This window comes from Gekko japonicus, unplaced genomic scaffold, assembly GCF_001447785.1.
Source record: "Gekko japonicus isolate JY-2015 unplaced genomic scaffold, Gekko_japonicus_V1.1 scaffold1009, whole genome shotgun sequence".
Taxonomy (NCBI): Eukaryota; Metazoa; Chordata; class Lepidosauria; order Squamata; family Gekkonidae; genus Gekko; species Gekko japonicus.
In genome coordinates, this window is record NW_015160867.1 from 382,356 (window position 1) to 395,315 (window position 12,960).

General features: G+C 50.2%; 1 protein-coding gene across 3 annotated transcripts in view; it reads left to right on the forward strand.

Moving 5' to 3' along the window:
• ASH1L (ash1 (absent, small, or homeotic)-like (Drosophila)) overlaps nucleotides 1-12,960 on the forward strand; it is a 112,511-nt gene that overhangs the window by 69,414 nt on the left and 30,137 nt on the right. For all 3 annotated transcript variants that reach the window (XM_015422155.1, XM_015422147.1, XM_015422163.1), the window contains 6 exons: nucleotides 1,562-1,768; nucleotides 1,900-2,046; nucleotides 5,429-5,537; nucleotides 6,065-6,226; nucleotides 8,346-8,440; nucleotides 11,198-11,355. In XM_015422155.1, the coding sequence (XP_015277641.1) occupies nucleotides 1,562-1,768; nucleotides 1,900-2,046; nucleotides 5,429-5,537; nucleotides 6,065-6,226; nucleotides 8,346-8,440; nucleotides 11,198-11,355 (878 nt within the window). The remainder of the gene's footprint in view (nucleotides 1-1,561; nucleotides 1,769-1,899; nucleotides 2,047-5,428; nucleotides 5,538-6,064; nucleotides 6,227-8,345; nucleotides 8,441-11,197; nucleotides 11,356-12,960) is intronic.

Sequence of the window (12,960 nt, forward strand, 5' to 3'; positions counted from 1 at the left end):
AGAGATGACTAAAGGGGGACACGATAGAGGTTTATAAAATTATGCATGGGGTGAAGAGAGTGGGCAGAAAGAACTTTTTCTCCCTCTCCCAAAATTGTAGAACCTGAGGGCATCCAATGCAGCTGCTGGGCAGTAGGTTCAGGATGGACAAAAGGAAATACTACTTTATACAGAGAATAACTAAAAGGTGGAATTCGCTGCCAGAGGATGTATTAATGGCCACAGGAATGGGACTTGATAGGTTCATGGAGGATAAGTGTTTCAATGGCTACTAGCCATAGTGACTGAGGGGAACCTCCACATTCAGAGGCACTAAGCCTGTGAATACCAGAGGCAGCATCAGGGAAAGGCCTCTCTGCCCTGTTGTTGGCCCTCCAGAGGAACTGGTTGAGGCCACTGTGCGAGGCGGGATGCTGGGCTAGATGGACCCTCACTGGTCTGATCCAGCAGGGCTCTTCTGATGTTCTTATGAGGGGAAGGCCTCGGCCTCTCTGCCCTGTTGTTGGCCCTCCAGAGGAACTGGTTGAGGCCACTGTGGGAGACGGGATGCTGGACTAGATGGACCACTGGGTCTGATCCAGCAGGGCTCTTCTGATGTTCTTATGAGGGGAAGGCCTCGGCCTCTCTGCCCTGTTGTTGGCCCTCCAGAGGAACTGGTTGAGGCCACTGTGGGAGACGGGATGCTGGACTAGATGGACCACTGGGTCTGTTCCAGCAGTGCTATTCTGATGTTCTTGTTTTCTTTAAGTTGTAAAGGTTGCATTTTATGTCTAAAGCAGTAAAACCCATTTGGCAAGAAAGTATTGCATATATTTTCAGGTTCCCCAAAACTTCTGTCCCCCTTTCCCCACAAAAAACAGCATCTCCCCCCCCCGCCCCAGTTTCAAAATCCCTGCAGTGTTTACATGTCTATTATGAGACACATACCCACCAGATTGAAGTGCTGTAATTCAGCCCATGTTATTCGTTTAGTGAATGAAAAGGGGAGATTGGGGGGGGGGGGAAATGACCCCGGTGGAGAAAGGGGTTAGGCAGTTGATCTTCACGAGACTCCGCCTGGCAACCCTGATTTTGGTTTCATTATGAGAAAAAAGAATCACCGCAGAAAAACAATAACTTGAGTTCAGCACAGAGTTTAGTTGGAGCCTTAGTACATGCTTAATGTATGTTTGTATCCCAGATATTTATACCCCTCACGTAATCGTGGCTTTACAGCGGGGTTAAAAATACAACAGATGAACAGAATAAATAGGATACAGGAGTTTGTCCTGAAACACAGGCCAAAGCATCCTAAATGATTAAAAAAACAGCGATATAAAATCCCAAATTACATTTCTAAGGTTAAAAGGAAGCAATATACGCCAGGAGCAATAACATCATTAAAGCAGTGTCTCCCAAACCAGCAGATCGATAATAAAAGCATCAGGGTAATCACAAAAACGGGGCAAATGTAATACTTAAGCTTGTTGGGAAAGTAACCTGCCACAGCAGAGAGCTTGTAAATGTACGGGCGGCCCCCTGCTATCCGCAGCCCCTCACTTCCCCGTCCTGCTGCTTTCAGGATGATCTTTGCCGAGTGCTCGCCCAACACGTGCCCCTGCGGGGAGCAGTGCTGCAACCAGCGGATCCAGAGGCACGAGTGGGTGCAGTGCTTGGAACGCTTCCGGGCCGAGGAGAAGGGCTGGGGCATCCGCACGAAGGAGCCCCTGAAAGCCGGGCAGTTCATCATCGAGTACCTGGGAGAAGTGGTCAGCGAGCAGGAGTTCAGGTAAGGGGTCGGGCAGGGAAGGCCGCTCCCGGGATGGCCCCGAAGGCGGGCGGGACCATTCCTCAGAAAGGATGGGGGCGAAGCGTCTGCCGGCCCCGCCGCTGAGCGATTCTCTCCCCGCGACTCCCCAGGAACCGGATGATCGAGCAATACCACAACCACAGCGACCACTACTGCCTCAACCTCGACAGCGGGATGGTGATCGACAGCTACCGCATGGGGAACGAGGCCCGCTTCATCAATCACAGCTGCAACCCGAACTGCGAGATGCAGAAATGGTAAGTGGGGAAAGAGCATGAGAGAGAGAGAGAGAGAGAGAGAGAGAGAGTGAGTGAGTATTGGCGTGGGAATAGCGCTACAGTTGCCCTGATGACCTTTCTGGAGGCGAGTCGGCACATCTCAGCCTAATCCTGCCTTGCAGAGGAAGGGGTAAAAGGCCACAACTGTGCACCCTCCTTTATTTGTTTTATTTATTTGTCATTCATGGTCCACCTTTCGCACTTAGGCTCAGGGCAGATCATACAGTCAGTACGATGGACTGAGGACTAAGTGCCAGATCTGAACCCCGGCAGACCTGGTGAAGGGAGCTCTTGACGCTTGAGAGCTTCTACCCTGGGAATCTTGTTGATCTCCGAGGTGCTGCTAGACCCGAACCTGGCTCTTCTGTTGCAGAACCACTCCCTGAAACTGTTATCTCTAGAGGACTACGTTAGGGTGGCCAGATGTATGTCCTTTTTAAAAAGAACATGTCCCCCTTTTTTGGTGTAGTGGTGAAGTGTGCGGACTGTAATCTGGGAGAAGCGGGTTTGATCCCCCACTCCTCCACTTGCAGCTGCTGATGTGACCTTGGGCAAGCCATAGTTCTGATAAGAGCTGTTCCCTCAAGGACAGTTCTGTCAAGAGTTCTCTCAGCCCCACCTACCTCACAGGGTGTCTGTTGTGGGGAGGGGAAGGGAAAGGAGTTTGTAAGCCGCTCTGAGACTCCGAGCGAAGGGCGGGGTATAAATCCAAAAACCTCCTCCTCCTCCTCCTCCTCCTCCTCCTCCTCCTCCTCTTCTTCTTCTTCTTCTTCTTCTTCTTCTTCTTCTTCTTCTTCTTCGCTCTTTTAAAAAAACTGATCAAAATGTCCTTTTTTGGAGGTTGGAAGATTAGGACTATTCCTAGTTAGTAGCAATTGTCACAGCTTAAACAGCAGGGGTATTAGTTTTGTCACACTGATCGCTTGTTAAAGTAGTCAGTCGGGAAATACGTCCTCTCTTTGCTTTTCAAAATATGGCAACCCTAAGAAAGTAAGGCACAAAGAAGTAAAGCTCAGGGCCGGGCCAGGGAATGAACCGTGATTCAGCAGCAGAGCCACCCCCACACAGAAGGTTCAGCCCCATCGTCTCCAGCTAGAGTGGATCTCACAGCCAAGAGAAGCAGGTCTTAGGAAGGGCCCTTCTTGGACTGCAAGTCAAGAGCTCCTGCCAGGCAGAGCAGATGGCGCTGCTCTAAACGGGCTGCTGGTCCTGACCAAGCAGAGGTCCCCTTCACAACAACTCCCGGTCCCATCCCCCCCCCCCCAACAAACCATAGTTTGTGCTCTCAGAGTGCATTCATAGAAACAAAGCGGGAAGGGACCCCAGGGGTCATCTAGTCCAACCCTTGGCACAATGCAGAAAGTCCACAGCGACATCCCCGTACCACTTCTATGCCCAGTCCTGATGAACGGATAGTGCTTCTTAGAGTCCGGAAGGCAACGGTTAGCTTTGATAATGTGCAGGTGTTAACACAACTGCCTTACTGTGTCAGAACAAAAGTTCGTCTGGTCCAGCGTTCTCTTACCAGCGGTGGCCAATCAGGAGCTCACAGGAAGGCAACAGGGGCAACGGCCTCTCCTTGTTGCCTGCCAGCATTCCAAGCGATGCTTCCTCTACCCAAGGAGACTTCATTGAGTTACCACAGCTAGTAGTAACCAAGGAAAGACCTCTACTTGAATTTGAACCCTTTTTTTAAAAAAAAAAGCCACCTAAGCCAGTTGCCTGCACCGCAGCAAGAGGTGAGGAACTGTGCACTGTTTACCAGGAGCCTCCCTTTGCTCATTTTCATCTAGACATGGAGCCCAGCAGCAGGGCCTTCTTCTGTGCTTGCCCTCCCAGAAGCTCACTGGTATCTTGATTTTTGGTGTTGTCTCCTCTTTGTGCACCCCACCCTGGCTGGGTGAGGACACCCCTTCAGCTCCTGCCCCGTGCCATAAGAACCTCAGAAGAGCCCTGCTGGATCTGACCAGTGATGGTCCCTCGAGTCCAACATCCCGTCTCGCACAGGGGCCTCGACCACTTCCTCTGGAGGGACAACAACAGGGCAGAGAGGCCGAGGCCTTCCCCTGATGTTGCCTCCTGGCTCTGGAGGTTCCCCTCAGCCACCATGGCTAGTAGCCACTGATAGACGTATCCTCCATGAATCTATCTCATCCCCTTTTAAAGTGTCCTAATGCACCGCACTGCAGCGGAGATACAGAACAAAGACTGAGCAAGAGTTGAGACCAGGAGTGCCTTCCAGACCAGTGAGATTTTCCAGGGGCGTAAGCACTCGAGCATCAAAGCTCCCTCCATCGAATACCTGTATCAGTTTGCCACCTGTGTGAGGTTGATGGCTTTCTGCTCCCTGCACCTGCACGCGGTGCCTTCTGTGAAGATCGTTTCAGATGGCTAGCCGTGTCGGTCTGCGGTAGAGAAGCTAGACCTGAGTCCAGTAGCACCTTAGAGACTAAGAAGATTTCCAGGGCAGAAGCTTTCGAGAGTCAGAGCTCCTCTTGTCCAAGGCTAGGTCTGCAATCAAGGCAGACTACGATGGGTGCTTCCTCCTTCCAAGGTGCCCCCCCCCCCGGGTTCAGGCTGCTCCCCCCACTATGTTACCAGAGCTCCTTCATACCTGTCTGTCTGATGTAGTGGTTAATTGTGCGGACTCTAATCTGGGAGAACCGGGTTTGGTTCCCCACTCCTCCACTTGCATCTGGCTGGATGACCTTGGGCAAGCCGTAGTTCTGACAAGAGCTGTTCTTGAAAAAGAGCAGTTTCTTTTCCAAAATCTTTGTATTTTCTCGCACTTCCACCATATATGGAAGTACGTTCCTATGTTATTCCTAAAAGACATTACACGGATAGACTTAGCGATTACACCGGAAATTTTTCTACTAAATATCGTACCTGAAGGACTAAAATATAATGAAACATGTATTATTGTATATGTGATTACAATGTCAAGAATATGTATTGCAAAAATTGGAAGTCAGATAAAATACCGAGTAAGGATGACTTGATTAGCATTCTTTTTGAAGTAATGGAAATGGATAAGTTAAATATGGTTTTGGCGGGAAAAACAGAGGAGAAATTTAAACAGAAATGGCAAAATGCCATAAAATGGTATGAAGAAAAGATGTAATGTTACCCCCCAATTGTTAAAAAAACAAGAGACAATTGTATGTAAGTTATGGAAAACTGAAAATAATAATAATTTAAAAAGAGCAGTTTCTGTCAAGAGCTCTCTCAGCCCCACCTACCTCTGACACGGTGCCTGTTGTGGGGAGGGGGAGGGAAAGGAGTTTGTAAGCCGCTCTGAGACTCCTTTGGGCAGTGAAGGGCGGGGTATAAATCCAATCTCTTCTTCTTCTCCCTGCAGGTCCGTCAACGGAGTCTACCGGATCGGGCTGTACGCGCTGAAGGACATGCCCGCTGGCACCGAACTAACATACGACTACAACTTCCATTCCTTCAACGTGGAAAAGCAGGTGGGGGGGGGGACATCCCGGTGGTCTCAGAAGGAGCTTGGGCAAAGCGATTTGTGTTGTTTCTAGACCCTTTGTCCACTTATTCCGTGTTGGTGGGAATCGGGTGTGAGTTCTGTGCTCCTTGAGCCTTCGCCATGTGGGGTGGTGCAGAATTAGGCATCCTGGAAAACCTCACTGAAAAGGGGAAAAAAACAAGCAAGCCTGTTGTGTTGAGAAGTTGCCAGCCAGGGGCTGGTGGCCATTTTTGGTTCTCTCTCTGCGGGGATCAGTTTAAACCGCCCCACGAAGTCGGCCCAGTCAAATAAATTCCTTGCCAGCAAAATGCTTGTCTTGCAGAAGGGAACTGTAGAGCAGGCTGCGGGAAGGTTATTCCGCATGTCTCTGTTGCCCAGTTAGGAAGGCGGTTCTTGGTTAACCTCTCCCTTGGGTGGTAAGTTGGCACCGGAGGAGGGGTAGCCAGGGGATGGTTGGTGGCCTGTTTTTGTTTTTTTTTAATCAATGGCGCCCTTGCTTCTCCATCTCTTCAGCAACTCTGCAAGTGTGGCTTTGACAAGTGCAGAGGCATCATCGGGGGGAAGAGCCAGCGAATGAACGGCCTCCTGAGCAAAACCAACCAGCCAGTCACCTCCCAGAGGAGGCCCAGCCGGTCCAAAGAGAAGAGGAAATCGAAGCACAAGTTGAAGAAGAGGGTGAGTTGTGGAAACGAGGCTGCGTTGGGTGTTCCGCAGACTCAAGTAGCCTAGTTTTAAACGGCAGGCATAGGAGGTGGGCTCGCAACTGGGGATGTGGTTCCGGGGAAGGTGGATCCCAGCTCTTCCCAGAGTGCTGTTTCCTTGATTGAAACCACCTTCTGGTAACCCGTGCAGGAATGAAAGATGGTTAAAGACAGAGCACCTGTCTTTTCCCCTGTACTGGGGAGGAGCTGTGGCTCAGGGGCGGAGCCTCTGCCTGGCGTGCAGAAGGTCCCAGGTTCAATCCCCGGCATCTCCAGTTAAGGATCAGGTAGTAGATGATGAGAAAAGACCCCCACCTGAAACCCTGGAGAGCCACTGCCGGCCTGAGTAGACAACACTGACCTTGATGGAGCAATGGTCTGTTCCTGCGTAAGGCAGCTTCATGTACCCGGCTGGATATTAGGGGGGAAAGTTTTGACAGTCAGAGTGGTGCAACAGTGGAATGGGCTGCCGGGGGGGGGGGGGCGTGCTCCCCCTCCCTGGCCGTCTTGAAGCAGCGACTGGACAGACACTTGCCAGCATGCTCTCCCAAACTTATTTGGCCTACCGCCCCCTTTTCAGAAATTGTTTTTGCAAATGCATGGCTGTAATTGGCTGTGCGGAACCCTCTCCACCTCCCTCCCTGATCCCAGGGAAGACCTGGAGAAGGCAGGAAAAGGCTGCTTTAGATAGGTTCTGGACTCTTCTTTCTTTATGCTTCCACCACCCCCTTATTTTTATTTAGGTAAAGGTAAAGGTTCCCTTGCTCAAAAGCCAGTCGAATCCGACTCTAGGGTTGCGGTGCTCATCTCCGTTTCCAAGCCGAAGAGCCAGCGCTGTCCGAAGACGTTTCCGTGGTCATGTGGCCGGCATGACTAAACACCAAGGCGCACGGAACGCTGTTACCTTCCCACCGAAGTGGTCCCTATTTATCTACTTGCAATTTCTTGCTTTCGAACTGCTAGGTTGGCAGGAGCTGGAACTAGAGACAGGAGCTCACCCTGTCTTGCGGCACCCGGGTCTTGAACCCCCCCAATTGCACCCAAGGCTCCTACTGCCCACCTGGATGGTTCCAGCGCCCCCCAGGGGGCGGCATTGCCCACTTTGGGAACCCGTGCTCTAGGCTGATCCTGCACTGAGCAAGGGGGTGGACTGGATGGCCTCTATGACCCCTTCCAGCTCTGTGATTCTACGATTCATGTGTGTCCTGGTTCTAATAGAAGCCTGGTGGCGGACCCCTTTCCATCAGGGAAACTGTGTGGAAATGGACCCCCTCTCTAGCACTGTGGCCCTGACCCAGCTCGCCCACTGCTGCTTTTTTAGGCTCAACTGCGCGTCAGGAAATCTAGTCACGGATCCCCAACACGATGTACAGTTGAGCTGCCCCTCTTTTTACTTCCAGATGTTCCTCCTGCCGCTTGAGTGCGAGGACTGAATTCGTGGGTGAACAGGGCTGTGTGATCCTCTCCTTGTAAAAGACGCTCCTGTACCTCACACACACACCCACACACCCACACCCGAACTATTTGTTTAAGTGGGCATTGACCTGAGTAGAGGCCTCTCTAGTATTTCCTGGGTTGTGTCTGTCTACCACAGCGAGAATTGCGGCGTTCATTCTAAGAAGTGGGTCTCTTGCAGCAGTCCCGACGGCATCCCGGCAGCATCGGTCGCGGTCCCCGTTTTATAGCAGCGGTCTGAGAATTCTTGCAGATGTGTCAGAGGGAAGAAGGGGGGTACAGTGCACTTTCTGTTCCCCACACTTCTCCTCCTCGTCCAAAATTTCGTTCTGGACATTTCCCCAGTTGGCTGTGGAAGGGCCGCTCTTGCATTTCCACTCCTCTGTGCCCTGTCGATTCCCAAATGAGATGGAGAACCATGGGGGGTAGGAAGCACAAGGCAGCTGCACTTCCTGTGCCTCCTTCCTGATGTGCACACAGCACAGCTAAAACGCTCTCCAAAAGTAGCATCTTGTCTACGGCCAGCTATCGTTCGGCTGAACCTGGGTGCCCAGCATCTGAATCCTGCCCGTCTCGATGACTTGTGTTCTGTTGTCCCAGCTTCTCTTCTCAAAGTGGGTAACGCTTTTGTTTTACAGAAGGGTCACATGCATGAGGAGCCCAGCGAAAGTTCAAGCACCCCGACGCGGTTGACACCACAGCTGCAAATGAAGCCGATGTCCAACAGGGAAAGGTGAGAAGGCCGCTTCCCCTCTGTCTGCCCGCCCCCCCGCCCGCCCCCGTTTTCCTCAGCAACTTAGGAACGAAAGCGAGTGTCCCCATTCTGAATTGCCTTTCTTGGAGCTACGTCTCATGGGAAGTAGCCTAACCTGCCCTGTGTCTTCCTGTGCTTTTCATATATATCAGACAGTAATTGTCTTCCAGACGCAACGGCAGTTAAGACGGAAGTGCAGAATGTTTCTTGGGGGGAGGAATTCACAACGGAGCTGGATTCAGCTGTGACGGAGGGGTTTCCTGTCTGCCGGGGCATCTCCTCCCGCTGAGGAAAATCTATTTTCCGGCATGTCTAGTTGTCACACCAGCAGAGAACGAACGGCATGTCCGTGTGACTCTGTAGATGCCCCACAGCAGCAGCTGTATCTTCTTCGTGGTCTCTGTGCTTCACACCAATGGGATCTAGTGCGCCTGCGCTGGATTCATCGGTGCTGTAGCAAGCTCTTTTCAAAGGATTTTCGCGCTCATTCCCTCAGGCAAGCGCAGGAGCCCCACTGCGCATGCCCAGACTCTGTAGATGCCCCACAGCAGCAGCTGTATACCGGGCAGAGCTTTGCCGGATTCGTATTGTGAGATGTCCAAGTCCACCTGGGCTGAACAGTGAAGGGGACTGAGAAATCCTGCAAGAGTCTGGAAAAGGTGGATAGGGAGAACTTTTTCTCCCATTGTGGTAGGACCCTTCAGGGTCACCCCGTCAAATCGATGGGCAAGAGATTCGGAACAGACCTGCGAATTCACAAAATGCCGAACTTCAGGGAGCTCACCGTCACAAAGCGGGTGGGATAAACACTGGCTTTAAAAGAGGATTGCCGCGAATGCATGGAGAAGGAGAGTCCTGTCAGTCGTCATTCGTCACAATAGCTAAATGGGGACACTAAACGTTCAGTGGCAGTAGTTGCTGTAGATTTTCTGGGTTGTGTGGCCGTGCTCTTGGCATTGTAGAACCTGACGTTTCGCCAGTCGCTGTGACTGGCATCCTCAGAGGTATAACAAAGAAAGAAGGAGTGCTCTCTGTGTCAAGGCGAGAAGAAAAATGGTAGGCCGGTAATTTATATATCCACTCCAGAAGGTGGGGTAGGGCTGAGTCATTATCTTGTAGGATAATGAACATTCTAATGGAGGAGCTTTCCTGAGGAGGTTCTTTTGCATGTGGACTGGTTGTTGAAATTCTAATCTTATCTGTAGTGCTGTTGTCAGATTCTAATTTTATCTGTAGTGCTGTTGTCAGATGTAGAGCCTTTTTGTGTTCAGTGGCAGTGTACCTCTGAAGCTGGGGGACAACAGCAGCCGGTTCCCATTGTGGGGGACGGGGCTCTTAGGGTCTTTCACTGCACTTCTTGGAACACAGGAACACGCTTCATCTGCCTCTGCAGAAGTAATCCTTTTTTTTTAATAAAGGTTTTATTGGCTCCCCTAAAAAGGGGAGGTATTTCGCTTAAAGGGAAAAAAAGGGTGGGGTAGACAGTGGGAGAAAGAGAAAGCTGAGTGATATATAAACTGGTAAATTAAACTGTTAGTAATGTCCAATTAATCTTCTTGGGCTTCTTCTGTGTGTTGCCAAACTTCTTTTCTTAGTCCTGTTACATGTATTCTCTGTTAGTATGTTAGTAATGTTCCTTTGAGATTCTGTTAATAAAAAGGGTCTCTTCTGTGCACATCCAGAACCGCTTCTTTGCGTGCTGGGTACTTTTACTATCGCTGAAGTGGAGGAGCTTCCTCTGTTGTCTCCGTTGTCTTCTCCTTCCGGCTTGTTAGATCCTCCTTCGGGTTGTTGTTAATACGCTCAGTTCATGTACTATAAATCCTCTTCCTTTCATGCCCCGGAGGTCCCCATTTTCGAGAATGGTATCAATTTCATTTTCGCTTTTATATTCGCTCCCAGACTCTCTATGGGTCCTCCTCGCAATTGTTGACTTATAAGCGCTTATCAGGCACTTCTCGCTGTCACAATTCCAACTTATCTTTTTTGCAAAACTCCCGTCGGATTCACAGCCATAAACAGTCCAAACATTCAACAGCCGGCTCTTACACACAAACAAACGCCCAGACGGAAGTCCCTCCCTCCTTCTCCGCTCGCTTTTGCCCAGCTCCGACATCTTTTCTTTTTTGTTTACTTTTAGAAAGTTCTTAAAATGTGCTCCAGAGAGACAAGCTTCTCGCTTTCAAATACATCAAAGGAAAACATCACTGTCCGCTCAATTCATCCCCCCCCCTCCTTTTCTTTTGCGCTTGTATAGATGGAGGATTAACCTCTTCGCCTTTTTCGCTGGGAGGGGGGGGAAACAATTTTCAGTTCTTTTTCTCTGCATTTTGACAACTCACAGTTAAGCCGATCTTTTCTTTTTCTTTTCCACTTTTGCGGATGGTCGCTTTATCACTCGGTGACGTCTGGTGGCTCCGCTAAACCCCGTTCGGGGTCGCTCACGCAGCAAGGTCCATTGGGGCAGGGCATGGCGGGAGCCTCGCTCTCCGACCTCTCGGCCGAAAGAGCGACTCCCCCCTAGTGCGCCCTAAAGCGCCCCGGATCCGAGCTCCTCTCTTCTGAGGGGCTCGTTCGGGTCTCCGCTCGCGCGGATTCCCTCCTCCACCGCGGGCGGGGGAGGCGCCCTCGGGAGCGACCCGAGGAAGCGTCCGCCATGCGCGGGAGCCAGACCGGAAGCCGCCTCTGCAGAAGTAATCCTAACCCCCTCCCCGCCCCCCCTTTCTCCCTTTCTAGGAATTTTGTGCTGAAGCATCACGTTTTCCTGGTGCGCAACTGGGAGAAAATCCGGCAGAAGCAAGAGGAAGTCAAACACGCCAACGACAACCTTCACTCCGCCTCGTTGTACACGCGCTGGAACGGGATGTGCCGGGATGATGGCAACATAAAATCCGGTGAGGGCCATGGATGCAGGGAAATGAGAAAGGGACGGCAGGATTCATGGAGACACACACACGTACCCCGCCGCAAGTTTCATTTTTGGTTTGGCCCAATAATTTGTAGTCCATTCCCAGCAAATCAGTAGGTCCAGCACGACTGTGTTTACTGTCCTGGCTGCCCACATGTGCTCGTTCCAAGGGGATGACAGCCACAGTTGTCTGTGACAGGAAAAACAAACAGCTGTCTCTTTGTCCATATGTATATTTCTTTATTTCATATACATAAATAAAACAGACATAAATAAAAACATGGGGTAGAGATTTCAAATCTTATCCAATAAGTTTGCCTTATCTATGCTATTCATTACATGTTCATATACTTTTTCGGTAGTGTCGCTTTTTTTTTTACAGGATAATATAGTTTTCATACATATCTTTCCTCAAGTTTTAATTATATGCCGTATTTAAGTTGTCATAGTTTCCAATCCAATTATAAAATTTTGACCACATATTCTCAAATATCTCTAATTTTCCAGAAATAACAAAAGTTTATCAATTTCTGCTGTTTCCAGTATTTTGTTAATGATTTCACTTTTAGTTGATAGTTCTGTTCTCTTCCAATATTTGGCATACAATATTCTGGCAGAGGTAGCTACATGCAATATAAAATATAAGTCATTTTTTTCTCATTGATCTGGCACTGTATTCAACAAAAGTCGTTCTGGGGTAAAGGGAATGGAGATTTATAGAGTTTTTAAAATCATTTCGTGTATCCAAGCCCAGAACTTCTTAGCTTTTTCGCATTGCTCAACAAACAGCTGTCTCAAACACAGCACATAACGTGTTCCTCACTGGTGACCTACAAGGGAAAAAAGCTTCTGTGGAAAGTCCCTTTCCTAGAGGCAGATTCTGGCTTGCTGGAGGGAAGTGAGCAACCGGACAAGAAGCCTGAGACCATCCCTCGATCCCAGAGCATGATACTAAGGCGCACAATGCCTTACCAACAATAAGCAGCCGGGGAGCGGGGTGTTGTGTTCCTGAGAGGAATCCGCCCGGGAACCCCAGTGCGTGCCACCTCGAGTTCCACAGAAGAAAGGTGGAATATAAGTGTAGTTCTTTATTACGAAAATGTCTGTGCTGCATCCGCAGAGACAGGCTTACAGTGACTCCCAACACTTAAAAAAGAAGTCAAAGCAGCAAGTGATCAGAGAAGTAAACAAATACTTAGAGAAATAAGTACAGGGAGGGGCTGTGGGCTCAGTGGTAGAGCATCTGCTTGGCATGTAGAAGGACTCAGGTTCAATCGTTGGCATCTCAAGTGGAAAGGTCCAGGCAATAGGCAATGTGAAAGACCTCCACCTGAGACCCTGGAGAGCCGCTGCCAGCCTGAATAGACAATACTGAATTTGATAGACCATGAGGCTGATCCAGGGGTCATTTCGTAGAAAAAGAGCTAGGGGAACTCATTAGCATAACTCATTAGCATATGCCACACCCCCTGACATCACCGGAAGAGTGTCATAAGGCCACACCCCCTGACATCACTGGAAGTATGTCATAAGGCCACACCCCCCGCCCCCAACGGTCCCGGCCGCCGCCGCCGGCCTTGCAGCTCCACTG